Raw genomic sequence first — 13,238 nt, 5'->3', positions numbered from 1 at the left:
ATTTTATATATATATATATATATTTTAGCAATGGAAGTGGGAACAGACAATAAATGGTTGACATAAGAAGTTAGTAAATCACGTAGTTCATTCTAAGGTAATGATGGCTCAGGAAAAGAAAACTAGAGCAGGGAGACTGTCCTGTGATGGGGACGTGGGGTTGGGGGAGGTAGTATGATACGGGGCTATCAGGAGAAGCCTCAGTGAGGAAACCAGATTCGAGCAGGCACCTGAGGGAGGAGGGGTGACGCCACGTGGGTCCCTGGAAGGCATTCCAGTCCCCTCTTGATTTCTCTTGAAAGGTTGGTGTCCCCACCCCTCTTTTCCTCTTTCCCGGCATTCGTGGCTGTAGCCGAGGGGTCCCTGGAAGGACTAGCCACCCCCAGGTTCTTCAAGCTTGCAGCTTCCATCCCCTCAGAGTCCCTAGAGACAGAGGAGGCTCAGCTGCATGGAGGTGACATTTAGAAAGCTTTTATTTAAAGAAAACATCCCAGGAAAGGCAAGGGGCTTAGACTGAGGGTAGGATGCCTGGTGCGCAGGTCTTGCAGATGCAGCAGGCTCTGGAGCAGTGCACCAGCAACTACAGGGAGGACCTGCAGGCGCTCAAGCAGCTCTCGGACCTTGAGAGGGAGAAGCTGCAGCGTGAACTCCAGGAGACCACCCAGCAGAACCAGGCTGTGAAAGCCCAGCTCGAGGCTTCCCACCAGAGAGCCCTGCGCATGCTGGAGAAAGCCAGACATCAGGAACTCAAGGTGAGGGAATGACTGTGTGGTCTACTGTGTGCCGGGCACCTGCTAGGTGAGAACTGCCATGCACAAAGCCGTCCCTCTTCTACATGACGTCCAATCCCCCGAGAATCTTTCCACATTGTTATTATTGTACTCCCTTTTTTCAGATGAGGAAAGAGGCTCAGCAAGATGTTGTAACTTGCTCAGGGTCACACAGCTAGTAAGTGGCAAAGCAAGGAAGCAGGCTAGGTCTGCCAGGCTTCTTGTGCTACGTTTCTCCACCTGCTTGCGACCTTGGTGGCATAAAAATGAGTTGCTTTCATGACTAGAGCAGTGTTGTGCATGAACACACCAGGAAGTCAGGCTCAGTCCTACAGCTAAAAACGAAGACTGCAGCACAGAGTTGAGAAAGAACAGCTCAGGCTGGGCACAGTGACTCATGCCTGTAATCCCAGCACTTTGGGAGGCAGAGGTGGGTGGATCACCTGAGGTCAGGAGTTTGAGACCAGCCTGACCAACATGGTGAAGCCACATCTCTACTAAAATACAAAATTAGCCGGGTGTGGGGGCAGGTGCCTGTAGTCCCAGCTACTTGGGAGGCTGAGGCAGGAGAATTGCTTGAACCTGGAAGGTGGAGGTTGCAGTGAGCCGAGACTGTGCCATTGCACTCCAGCCTGGGCGACAGAGCAAGATTCTGTCTCAAAAAAAAAAAAAAAAACTCAGCCACAAAGACCTTTCCAAGGGTTTGGAAAACCATGGTGTGTTATACAATGATGGATAATCTGATGGGGTGGGTCAGGCATGTTTCATCCAGCGCCTTCTACCTTGTGGCCTGGCTTAAACACAGCTTTCTCAGAGGGTGTTCCCTTCCTGCCCTCTTAAGAGTTCCTTGAAGAGGTGTCCCACAAAAACAAGGGAGCAAACCAAGGGAGAGGGAATAAAAGAGAGCTGGGATACTGGGGATTCAATGCAGGAGCGAGAAGGAAGGTTTGAGGAGTTTGGCTTTGCGGCTGGACAACAGCTCAGTCCAGGCTGCAGCAAGGAACTGGGGGCTCTGGAAGAGCTGTCTCCAGGGGAAAGCAGAACTGATGGATTCTCTGATCGATTTGGCCATGTGGAACATTGCACTGTGTGTTTTACAAAGCATTTAGAAGTTGTAGGAAGACTTTGCCACATAGCCAAAGGAAACTAAACAAATAAAAAATGCAGCGTTTATTAATGCAAGGAAAAACAAAAAGCTGCACAAGGCAGAAGTTCAATCATAATAATTTATTTAGCTCAACAGTAAATAATATTTATATATTCTCAATAAGGAAAATAGGAAGTGTACTTCAATATATTAAAATATGTATTGTATACTATGTAAAAGGAATGGAAGATATAGAGTGAGCGAGACCTGAAATCGTGATCTACTATAGTAGGAAGACAATTCATAGTCTCAAAAATGATCAAGATACAGTAGAATGGAAACATTGTCTTTTTAATGCTGGTAAATACAACAAGAAACAAGGAGCTGACAATGGCTGCCTCAGAGAAGAGGAGTCAGAGAGGGAGGAGGAAAGGACTAGGAGGCTGCTTATCTTCCTTTCTTTTAATACTATTTGGCTCTTTATACTAAATGCACATATTCCCCTGAGAAGAATATAAGAGAAGTTTTAAAAGAAAGAAAGTCGAGCACAGTGGCTCACGCCTGTAATCCCAGCACTTTGGGAGGCCAAGATGAGCAGACCACTTGAGGCCAGGCGTTCGAGACCAGCCTGGCCAACATAGTGAAATCCCATCACTACTAAAAATACAAAAATTAGCTGGACATCATGGTTGCACGCCTGTAGTCCCAGCTACTCAGGAGGCTGAGGCAGGAGAATTGCTTGAACCCGGGAGGCAGAGGTTGCAGTGAGCTGAGATCACACCATTGCACTCCAGCCTGTGTGGCACGGCAAGACTCCGTCTCAAAACAAAACAAAAAAAAGAAAGAAAAATAATGCACATGGACTGCCTGGCACTTATTAGGTATTCCAAAAAGATGTCAATTTCCTTATTTCTTTAATTCTTCCAAATCTTTTTTGACTTTGGCTTACAATCTGCAAGAGCTCAGTTTGGGGAGATCCCAGGTGTATTCACTGCAGGGTGATATTGACCTTTGTGTTTGCCCGAGCTTTATTCCTCCATGCTGTGGACCCCAATTTCTCACAGGAGGCAGACAGGCAGGGGGCTTCACTCACCTGAGGCAGGGAGTTCTAGGGGCCCTAGCGGGTTGGACGCATGAGGTCTGAGTCCCGGCCAAGGGAAAGTGAAAGGACACTCTGCCCATCGGGTGTACGCCCCAGTTCCTGTGTCAGTGATTAGGAATGGGCTGCCTGGGTTCAAGTCCTGGATCTGCCATTTACAAAGTGTGGGAGCTCAGATAGGTCATTTAGCTTCTTTGTGCCTCAGTTTCCTCGTGTATAAAATGATATATGGTAGTATGAATCTTATGAGATGGTTATGAAGATCAAAAAGGATACTGCATGTAAAGTACTTAGAACAGTGCATGGCTCAGTAACAGCGTGGTTTTTAAAAGGTCCACTTGTATTATTCACTCATCTATCCTGCAGGCATTAATTGAGTAGCTGCCACGAGCTGTCATCATGTAGAGCTGCGGAGATACCAGATGATCACTACACTCTCTGTCCTTACGTAGCTCATCTCTAGGGGAAAAGGTAGCCCCTCAAACAGGCTGCTGGGATCGGGGGGTGGAAGCCATGAGGGAGTTGTCTAAGGTATTTGGAAGCACTGGAAACGGAGACATTATATAATACAGGACTTTTGGAGAGACAGGGTGAAACTAGGTCCCTCAGGAGGCCTCAAACTGGCCACAACAAAAGCAGGGTAACCCTCCCATAGCAGCTGGAGAAATTCACCAGGAATGAGTCTCCAACTTGCCCTGAGCCCTGAGTGCTGCACCCTGTGTGATCCTCACCGCCAAGGGCTCCTGAGCAAGTGAGTGGGCAGTGCTGACCTGAATCTTTGGTTGCGCCCAGGGAGGGAGACAGGCTGCATCAGAGTGAGAGAGTTTGGCTCCCTCTTGCAAAGCCAGCCTTCAACCTCTCCGTCCCCATTTCCCTAGGGATAAAAATGTCACCAATTGGTGTTCTCTGAGCCTTGCAGCAAGGGAAAGAGGAGGAAGGTATCAGAGAATTTGAAAAGTATGAGGCTTTTCTGTTTTATTAAATAAACTCACAACTAGGCATGGTGGCTCACGCCTGTAATCCCAGAACTTTGGGAGGCCAAAGACAGGAGGATCACTTGAGGCCAGGAGTTTGAGGTTAGCCTGGGCAACATAGAGAGATCCAAGCTCTACAAAAAAGATTAGCCACTTGTAGTGGTGAGCATCTGTGGTCTCAGCTACTGAAGAGGCTGAGGTAGGAGGATCACTTGGACCTGGGAGGTCAAGGCTGCTGTGAGCCATGATTGCACCATTGCACTCCAGCTGGGCAACAGAGTGAGATCCTGTCTCAAAAAAAAAAAAAGGAAAAGAAAAAGAAACTCGCCACAGAATGACTGAGTTTCCCCTGGAAGGAGTGAGACCAGTTCCCTATTGCTATCCCCAGTGACAGGTGGCAGAGACAGGCTGAGGAAAGCCTCCACATGACCCGCTGGGTTCAGGAGGCCAATTGGGCTCAAAGATGGTTGAGTTCTTCCCTCACAGGAGCCTCATGCATTTGGTGAAATCCCAGAGGAAATGTGGTGAAATGTCCACTGCATGAGTGAGTGGAAAGGGCTTGGGCCCTGGACTCCACCACTCATGGGCCACGATCCTGCCTCTTCCATCACCTGTCTGCAGGCAGATCCCCTGCCTTTCTGGCCCCAGTTTCCTGCTCTGTTAAAAAAAATGGCAGCAGGGTTGGGTGCCTGGGCGTGGTGGCTCATGCCTGTAATCCCAACACTTCAGGAGGCTGAGGCGGGAGGATTGCTTGAGCTCAGGAGTTTGAGACCAGCTGGTCAACATAGCGAGACTCTCCCTCTCCATATATATATAGAAAAAGTTAAAAAAAAAATGGGGGGATAATACTTTCTGTATCTTTTTCTGTGTGATCCTGGGAAACCAAATTCATCTCTCCAATGCCCATCTCTCATTTCCTCATCTAAAACCTGGGGATATATATTAACTGGAATTCTCCTAACTGAAAAACAAAAAGCAAAACAGAACCTATATTAGTTTCCTATTGCTGCTGTAACAAACTAGCACAAGCCTGGTGGCTTAAAATAACACAGATTTATTATCTGACAATTCTGGAGGTCAGAAATCCAAAAATCATGGAATTGGCAGAGCTGGTTCCTTCTCAAGGCTGCAGAGGAGAATCTGCATCCTTGCCTTTTCCAGCTTCTAGAGGCCACCCGAGTTCCTTGGCTTCTGGTCCCTTCCTGCATTATCAAAGCCGAAAGTGTAGCAGCTTCAAATCTTGTCCTCTCTCTCCCTCTCCCTCTCTCTCCCTCTTTCTGTCTCTCTGACCTCTGCTTCCACCATCAACCCTTTTCTCACTGAGCTTCCTATAGCCTTCTGATAAAGACTCTTGTGATTGAGGCCCACCCAGATATTTCAGGATAATCTCCCATCTAAGATCCTTAATCACATCTGCAAAGTCCGTTTGACTGCATAAGGTAACATGCTCAGTTTTCAGACATGGACATCTTAGGGGTTGTTCTTGTGCCTCTCACAGAAACCAACTTGCAGGCAGTGAAGAGACACTTATTAAAGTTTACCCAGGTGCTCACAGAACTTGCTTTGGGTGTTTGACACACAGTGGGACCTCAGTAAATAAATGTTTTTGAGTGAAAGCATAAATGAACCAAAAATAAAAAGTAGGGAAAGAAAGAATGAATCAATATGAACCCAAGGACAGAGACACAGCCAGTTCTCAGGACCAAACAAGAGCAGGAACTGAAAAGCTGTAGGGATCCTTCACCCCTCCCCATGTCATTTCTGCTCTGCTCTGCACACCAGCCCTGGGCTTCCTCCACAGATGGTCGCCTCCACCTCACTGATAGTTACCTTAGTGCTCCTGAGTATGGTAAATTTGGAGCCACAGAGTCAGTAACTGCCTGTCAGTCTCTTTTGCACTATCCCCCACCTCTTCATATCAAATTTACATTAAAGGAACTCTGATTGGCCCAGGTTAGAAGATGTATCCACTCTGGCCCAATAAGCTGTGGAAGGGGGTGGGTTCACCTGGTGCAAAATGGCTGCTGTGGCCAGGCCATTGCTACAGCATTCTCTGTAGCCTGATAAGCCCTCCGTGGGAGAGAGCAAGCGTTCAGAGCATCCTGGCTCAGAAGAGTTTGGCAAAGGAGTCAGGTCTCCCACCCTTGTGCCCACTTTCGTGCCTTCTTGTCTTCACTTTTTCCCACAGGCCACAGAGGAACGCTTGAAGAAGGAATCCAGCCACAGCCTCCAGATCCAACACCAGGCACACCGGCTGGAGCTCCAGGCCTTGGAGGAAAAGGCCAGGCAAGAGCTGCAGGAGGAGCGTGAGAGGATGCAGGCACAGCAGGCCCTGCTGCTAGGTATACACCCAACAGTGCACCAAGGAGGGCCTGGCCAACTGCAGGGTCTGCACGTAGAAACCAGCGACAAGCTGAGGGCCAGGGCTCCTGGGTTCTCGGACTCACAGGCCAGGGCTCCAGGGGTCTCAGGCTCACAGGCCAGGGCTCCAGGAATCTCGGGCACACAGGTCAGGGCTCCAGGAATCTCGGGCACACAGGTCAGGGCTCCAGCATTCTCGGGCACGCAGGTCAGGGACAGTCCTGGCTCTGCCACCAACTAGCTGTGAACCCTGGGATGGCTTACTATGAGCTTCATTTTTCCTTTTGTATAAAATGGAATTACAATTGTCCCTACCACATAGGCTCACTGTGTGGATTACATGAGATATTAGATATAAAGTGCCTAGCATATAACATGAGCCCAGTGAATGTAGATACTATCATTATCATTATTATTGCATGTAACCCAGATCTCTGAGCCTTCATATGAGTTTCACGGCATTGCCTTAACCTCTCATTTCTGTTCTGAAGATTTCGGCAAATTGGGGGATCTTAGGCCTCCAGGCTCTGCTTCCTCTGCCTGCCCCCACATCACCCCCGGCACAAAACTCTGCCCCTTTTCAGTTGCCACATCAATAAAACCAGTCACACAAAGCATCCTGGAAGTCAACACAGGTAGTTAAGATCTTTAGAGCCAAACTGCCTGAGTGTGAAGCTCAGCTCTAACATTCACTAGCTGTGTGACTTCAGGCAGGAAGTTGCTTAACTGCTCTGTGCCTCAGTCTTCCATCTATAAAATGAGGATAATAATAGCATTCACCTCACTGGGCCGTAATGACGATTACATAAGTAAATACATGAGAAGTGCTTCAAATAGAGCCTGGTATGTAGTAAGTCTATGTAAGTGTTCCCTGTTAAATTATGACTGAATATTTCTTTTCTTTTCTTTTTTTGAGACAGTCTTGCTCTGTCACCCAGGCTGGAGTGCAGTGGCGCGATCTTGGCTCACTGCAGGCTCCACCTCCCAAGTTAACATCATTCTCCTGCCTCAGCCTCCTGAGTAGCTAGGACTACAGGCACCCGCCACCATGCCTGGCTAATTTTTTTGAATATTTTTTTGTAGAGATGGGGTTTCACCATGTTAGCCAGGATGGTCTCAATCTCCTGACCTTGTGATCTGCCCTCCTCAGCCTCCCAAAGTGCTGGGATTACAGGTGTGAGCCACCACGCCTGGCCATGACTGAATATTTCAATGTTGCATGCCTGATTCTGGAGACCTCTCTCATTTTTGTAGATCATCCCTGTCACTCATTTTCTCCTGTACTCTTCTCACTCTTAAGAACGAGACAAATACCTCTCACCATTTCATGCTAAGCACTAAAGATCTTGTTGGCTTTATTAAATATTTCTTCCAAACCTAGACAGGGCTCTCCTTAAGAGATTTCTGAGTGCTGAGTGTGGTGGCTCATGCCTGTAGTCTCAGCATTTTGGGAGGCCAAGGTGAGAGAGGATCACTTGAGGTCAGTAGTTCAAGACCAGCCTGGACAACATAGCAAGACCCCATCTCTAAAAAAAAAAAATTAATTAGGAAAAAAAGTAAAAAGAGAATTCTGGAGGACAACATTTTCTTTATCTCCGTAAGTGAGTTAGGCTCTCCCTTGCTGCTTGTTTGAGTTCTCATTGGAAAGCATGTCCCACTGACTGCATGTTTCTGAGGAAGTGGTGTGAGAAGCAGGAAGCAAAGAGCTCCATAGACTTCCCAGTTAGCAGCTACCCTGGAATGGAAGCATCCACATGGGGAATTGCTGAAGTCAGCAGCATGTAAAGATAGAATCCAGGCTGTGCCACATGACTCAGGTCCAAGGCTCCCCATGTACAGGTCAGGCTGGACACCCTGGCGATTCCAACACCCAGCAGCAGCTGCCAGTGCAGATGTCCCTGCCACCCCTTCCCTGGCTTTTCTGACTCCACAGCAGCCCCATTCTTCCCTGAAGAAAAGAATCAGGAGGGATCCCTGGAAAGACCCTGGGAAAAGGCTGGGCTTCTCAGCACCAGTCCCAAGAAGAAGGGGCTCTGTGGACTCTGTGAGGCCAAAAAATCATAGTCTTCAAGGGAAGGCGTGAGCACCTAGAGCAATGGCAGGTTGATATGAGATATTCCTGAAGCTGATTATTCATCTTCTGATATCTGTGTGAGACACAACTGACCTGTAATACCATAGGTCCCTGTGAGAGGGCAGGGAGGGTGGGTGTTTACTAGCGGGTTGGAACCCAGACATGCTGGATGGATGGATGGATGGATGGATGGATGGATGGACGGACGGACGGACGGACGGACGGACAAGTGGATGGGAGTGTGGGTGAATGGGTGGTTGGGTGGACAGGTGGATGGGCAGAAAAATGGGTCGATGGATGGACAGGAGGAAGGATGGATGGATAGATGGATGGATGGACAGATAGATGGAGATGTATGGATGGGCAGATGGGTGGGTGGACAAATGGGTGGACACACAGATGTATGGGCAGATGATTGGGTGAGCAACCGATGGGTGGATCGGTGGATGGATGAATGGATGGACAGACGGGTAGACAGACAGATAGGTGGAAAGATAGATAGGTGGGTGGATGGATAGGTGGATGGATGGATGAGTAAATGGATGGATGGATGGGTGGATGGATGGATGGATAGATAAGTGGATGGGTGGATGGATGGACAGGTGGATAGAGGGATGGATGTGTGGATGGATAGATGGATAGGTAGATGGATGGATAGATGAATGGTGGGAAGATATGAGAGAAGGAGGAGGGTAAAGAATGAATACCTTATAATTTATGATTTGGTAAAAAGTTTTATTGCATATATCTTGTGATAACAGTTTTCAAAAAATGGGGTTGTGTTTGGAGAATTCTTTTTAAGAAAATAAGCTATAGAAATCACTTTATCAAAATTCTGCTGGAAAGGAAAGATGACCAAGTAAATTTTCATCTTTTTTTTTTTTTTGAGACAACATCTTGCTTTGTCACCCAGGCTGGAGTACAGTGGTGCAACATTGGCTCACTGCAAGCTCCACCTCCTGGGTTCATGCCGTTCTCCTCCCTTAGCCTCCCCAGTAGCTGGGACTACAGGTGCCCGCCACCACGCCTGGGTAATTTTTTGTATTTTTAGTAGAGACGGGGTTTCACCATGTTAGCCAGGATGGTCTCGATCTCCTGACCTGTGATCCACCCACCTCAGCCTCCCAAAGTGCTGGGATTACAGGCATGAGCCACCGCGTCTGGCCAATTTTTCATCTTAATATCATCCAAATACACTACGCTTTTGCACATGTTTAATATAGATAACCTTTGAGGGCAGGTTAGTAAGCTTATAGGAAAGCTTTTATAACTAATACACTTTTATCACCTCATCCATTTTCACTCTAAAGGTCGTTTATTTTACAAATACATGTTGAGCACTTGCTCTGTACTAAAAGCTGTGCTAGGTGGTTATGGAATGATCAGAACAATGTTTCAAAGGTTATTTTCAAAAACTAAAATACAGAGTCTCAAAAGCTCATTACAGAAAAGTAAAGTATCACATTTACAAGCACTTAAAAGTATCTTTTAAAAGGAATATCTCACTAAATAGCATCTGCTCTATCAGAAAATATTCATTTTGAAATAATTGTTTCAATCATGCTGCCAAGTGTCTAGTGTACTAGAAATCAGTCTCCATCCTCAGAGGGGAAGCTCAAGTTTCTGGTCTTACTCTCCCCTGAGTTTAAGAGAATGTACACATTTCTTCCGGATGATTCCATTTTAGTTCCTATCCTGCTGGGATGACATGCCATCTCCTGCCTCCATGATCCAGCCAAGACCCCACACCCGTGGGAAGAAGAACCAGTGAACATTTTGTCTTTTTAAGAGTTGACATTGACCGGGTACAGTGGCTCACACCTATAATCCCAGCACTTTGGGAGGCCAATCACTTGAGGTCAGGAGTTTGAGACCAGCCTGGCCAAAATGGTGAAATCCCATCTCTACTAAAAAAATTCAAAAATTAGCTGGGCGTGGTGGTGCATGCCTGGTCCCAGCTACTTGGGAGGCTGAGGCAGGAGAATCGCTTGAACCCAGAAGGTGGAGGCTGCAGTGGGCCAAGATTGTGCCCCTGCATTCCAGCCTGGGCAACAAAGTGAGACTCCGTCTCAAAAAAAAAAAAAAGAGTTGACATAAATTTCAAACTTTCCAACTTGAGACCATCGCCCCCAGAAGAGGCCTTTGGGTCATCTGATAATTGCCTGTTCTTTGCCTGGTCTCCTAACTTGATGCTGAGGCCAAGTGTTGTCACAGGATTTGGCCCTGGGCTCAGGCCATGCTGCCCTCACCTGCCACCCATCCTAACCAACCAGTAGAGGCCAAGCAGGGGGTTCAGAGTGAAGAACTACTTGAAATTTTGCATCCCAACTCCACCATTTAATAGCTATGTGGCTTTGAGCATTGTACTCACCCTCTCTGATGCTCAGGTCCCTCATCCTAAAATGGAGCAGGGGTGGGGAGAGGGGGATAATTCATACCAGAAAAGATGGTTGTGGGACTTAAATGAGAACAGTTTTCACACATGGCCCTGTTGTTACTGTTATCTTGGAAAAGGTTTGGAGAACTCAACCCACCACAAGCCTTCAGCAGCCACTCACCTCATCCACCCCCACACCAGAGACTGTTGTCTCCACGAGACAGGCTTCAGCCTAGACCCAGCACCTAACTCCCTACTGCTCTCCCTTTTCCAGAGTCCCTTAGGCAGGAGCTGACGGAGCAGCAAGCTGCCTGCTCTGAGCACCAGAAGGACTTGGAGGCACTGCAAGCCGAGCTGAGGGCTCTGGGCAGACAGCGAGCCAGCAGCCAGTGTCCAGGAGACAGCGAGGACCACATCATCACCACAGAGGTCAGCACCCCTGCCCTTGCACCAGCCACACCCCTCCCAGAGCAGCATCGGCCTCAGTGAGAAGCTCCATAAAGGATGGGCTCTGAGGCCGGGTGCAGTGGCTCACACTTGGAATCCAGCACTTTGGGAGGCCAAAGCCAGAGGACCACTTGAGGCCAGGATTTCAAGACCAGCCAGGGCAACATAGCAAGACTATGTCTCTACAAAAAAATCAAAAATTAGCTGAAGATGGTGGCATATGCCTGTAATGCTGGCTTGGGAGTCTGAGGCAGGAGGATCACTTGAGCCCAGGAGTTCCAGGTTGTACTGAGCTATGACTGTGCCACTGCACTCCAGCCCGGGCAACACAGCAAGACCCTGTCTCAAAAAAAAAAAAAGGATGGGTTCTGGGTACTTGGTCATACCCCTACCCCCTGCCCCCTGCCTGAAGTGGGAAAGACCCTTCTCCACAGGCCTGTGGGATACTTGGTGGGCCTGCAGGGTCTTTGAAAAGAAAAACAAAATGGTCTTAAGCACTGCATGTGATTTATAATTCAGATGCAATGGTATCTCAGGGTGTTGGTGCTAGACAGGCCCTTGATGCAGCTGGTCTGGGCTACTCGTTTGGATCTGCAGGGGAATTTCTCAGAACATTTTCCCAGATAGGCTCTGTCTAGACCTTGCTGTTCCCCTAAGCAGAGCCAGACTCAGTGCCAGCTCTCCTTCCTCTTCCTGCTCAGACTTTGCCCATCAGCCCCTTCCCTGCATATCCATCATTCCTGGTCTAACTGGGTGGCAGAGTCACCTCCTAACAGCCCAGCCCTCTCTCCCTCCAGTCCATAGTGTATGGCTTCAGGTATTCCCCCAAAGCCCAGCATCACTTTTCATAAAGCCTTTGGTGGTTCCCACTGGGGAAAGCTTCAAATGCTTCGACTTGGCATTGAAAAGCTTCCACCACTGACTATGACCTATATGTCCTGCCATATTCCGTGTGGCTCATAAACCCAACATCTGCACCCTCCCTTCATCCTTTGCCTGTGCCACTCCTCCTACCTGGGATGCTGCCCAGCATGTCCCATGCTGGGGGCCTTCCCTGGCACACGGTGGCCCCCTCTGGCTCTGAGATCCTGGAGCACTTGCTGTCAAGACAACTCAGTTGGCTTTAGGATCTACTACCCGGTCCTGTTGGGGACATGCCATTTCATGGACATCCTTGTTGCCTAGACTGGATCAGTCTTTTGAGGATAACCTATCTGTTCTGCCTCATCGCCACCCCACCCCAACTCCCAGCCCTCAGCAGGGTCTCCACCAGTGCCTGTGGATGGTGAGGATTCATTGGTGGCCCAATCCTGCTGAAGGTGCTGGGGACATGGGAATCGTGTGCCAGATTTAGCTGTTGCTGAGCATAGGAAGGCAATTTCTATGTTTATGTGAAAAATATTAACAAATGATGAATCACAGATTAGCCCAGTGGTTGGGTCTAGCAGAGGGAAGACAGAACGTGTTCCATTAAGTGTTTAGAAGGCTGGGAGCCACCGGTACCAATGGGAGGGGACAGGGGAAACGTGGGATGATGACAGCTGGGGACTGGGCCGTGGAGGGAGTCAGTGTTTGCCTGAGGGCTCTGGATAGAAGCCAAGAAGCACTGAGTGCATGAGCCACTACCTGGCCACCTGTGCACCAGCCCTCACCTTTGCCCCATAGGAGGGAAGCCCTGAACCCTCTAGAAGGAAAGCGTGGTCTCAGGTGATACCCCACACAGAGAGCAGATGCAGGGGTGTCAGCAAAGAGGAACAGCCCAGGCCGCAGGAGTCAAAAAGGAAAGGGAATGGGATATAATGCCAGACTGCAGGCCCAAGCTGGCCACGGCTGAGCTAAGTGCAGTCCGTCCCACTGGGATCTAATTCTCGTATCTCTCCTACCCAGAGACCCAAGAGGGGAATGCATTTTTCCATCCGTTTCTGTCCTCCATTGGTCACGGGTTGTCCTCACAAGGCAGTAACCCTCCTGCTCTTGCTCTTCCAGGCTATGCATGTGAGATTGCCAAGTGGGTGCCCACAGGCATCCCACACCATGCCAACCCTAGGC

The 13,238-nt window shown here is 48.6% G+C and overlaps 2 protein-coding genes across 2 annotated transcripts in view; one reads left to right on the top strand and one right to left on the bottom strand.

Annotated features, from left to right (window-relative positions):
• MED28 (mediator complex subunit 28) overlaps positions 1–13,238 on the bottom strand; it is a 50,129-nt gene that overhangs the window by 2,683 nt on the left and 34,208 nt on the right. The window lies entirely within an intron of this gene.
• Positions 1–13,238, top strand: part of FAM184B (family with sequence similarity 184 member B) — a 160,855-nt gene that overhangs the window by 136,538 nt on the left and 11,079 nt on the right. The window contains exons 10-12 of the mRNA XM_017871761.1: positions 540–752; positions 6,119–6,272; positions 11,017–11,171. Coding sequence (XP_017727250.1) covers positions 540–752; positions 6,119–6,272; positions 11,017–11,171 — 522 coding nt within the window. The remainder of the gene's footprint in view (positions 1–539; positions 753–6,118; positions 6,273–11,016; positions 11,172–13,238) is intronic.

Source organism: Rhinopithecus bieti, unplaced genomic scaffold, assembly GCF_001698545.2.
Source record: "Rhinopithecus bieti isolate Rb0 unplaced genomic scaffold, ASM169854v2 scaffold_6151, whole genome shotgun sequence".
In the NCBI taxonomy this organism is placed as follows: domain Eukaryota; kingdom Metazoa; phylum Chordata; class Mammalia; order Primates; family Cercopithecidae; genus Rhinopithecus; species Rhinopithecus bieti.
Note: the sequence above shows the minus strand (reverse complement) of the source record. Positions and strands in the feature narration are given on the sequence as shown.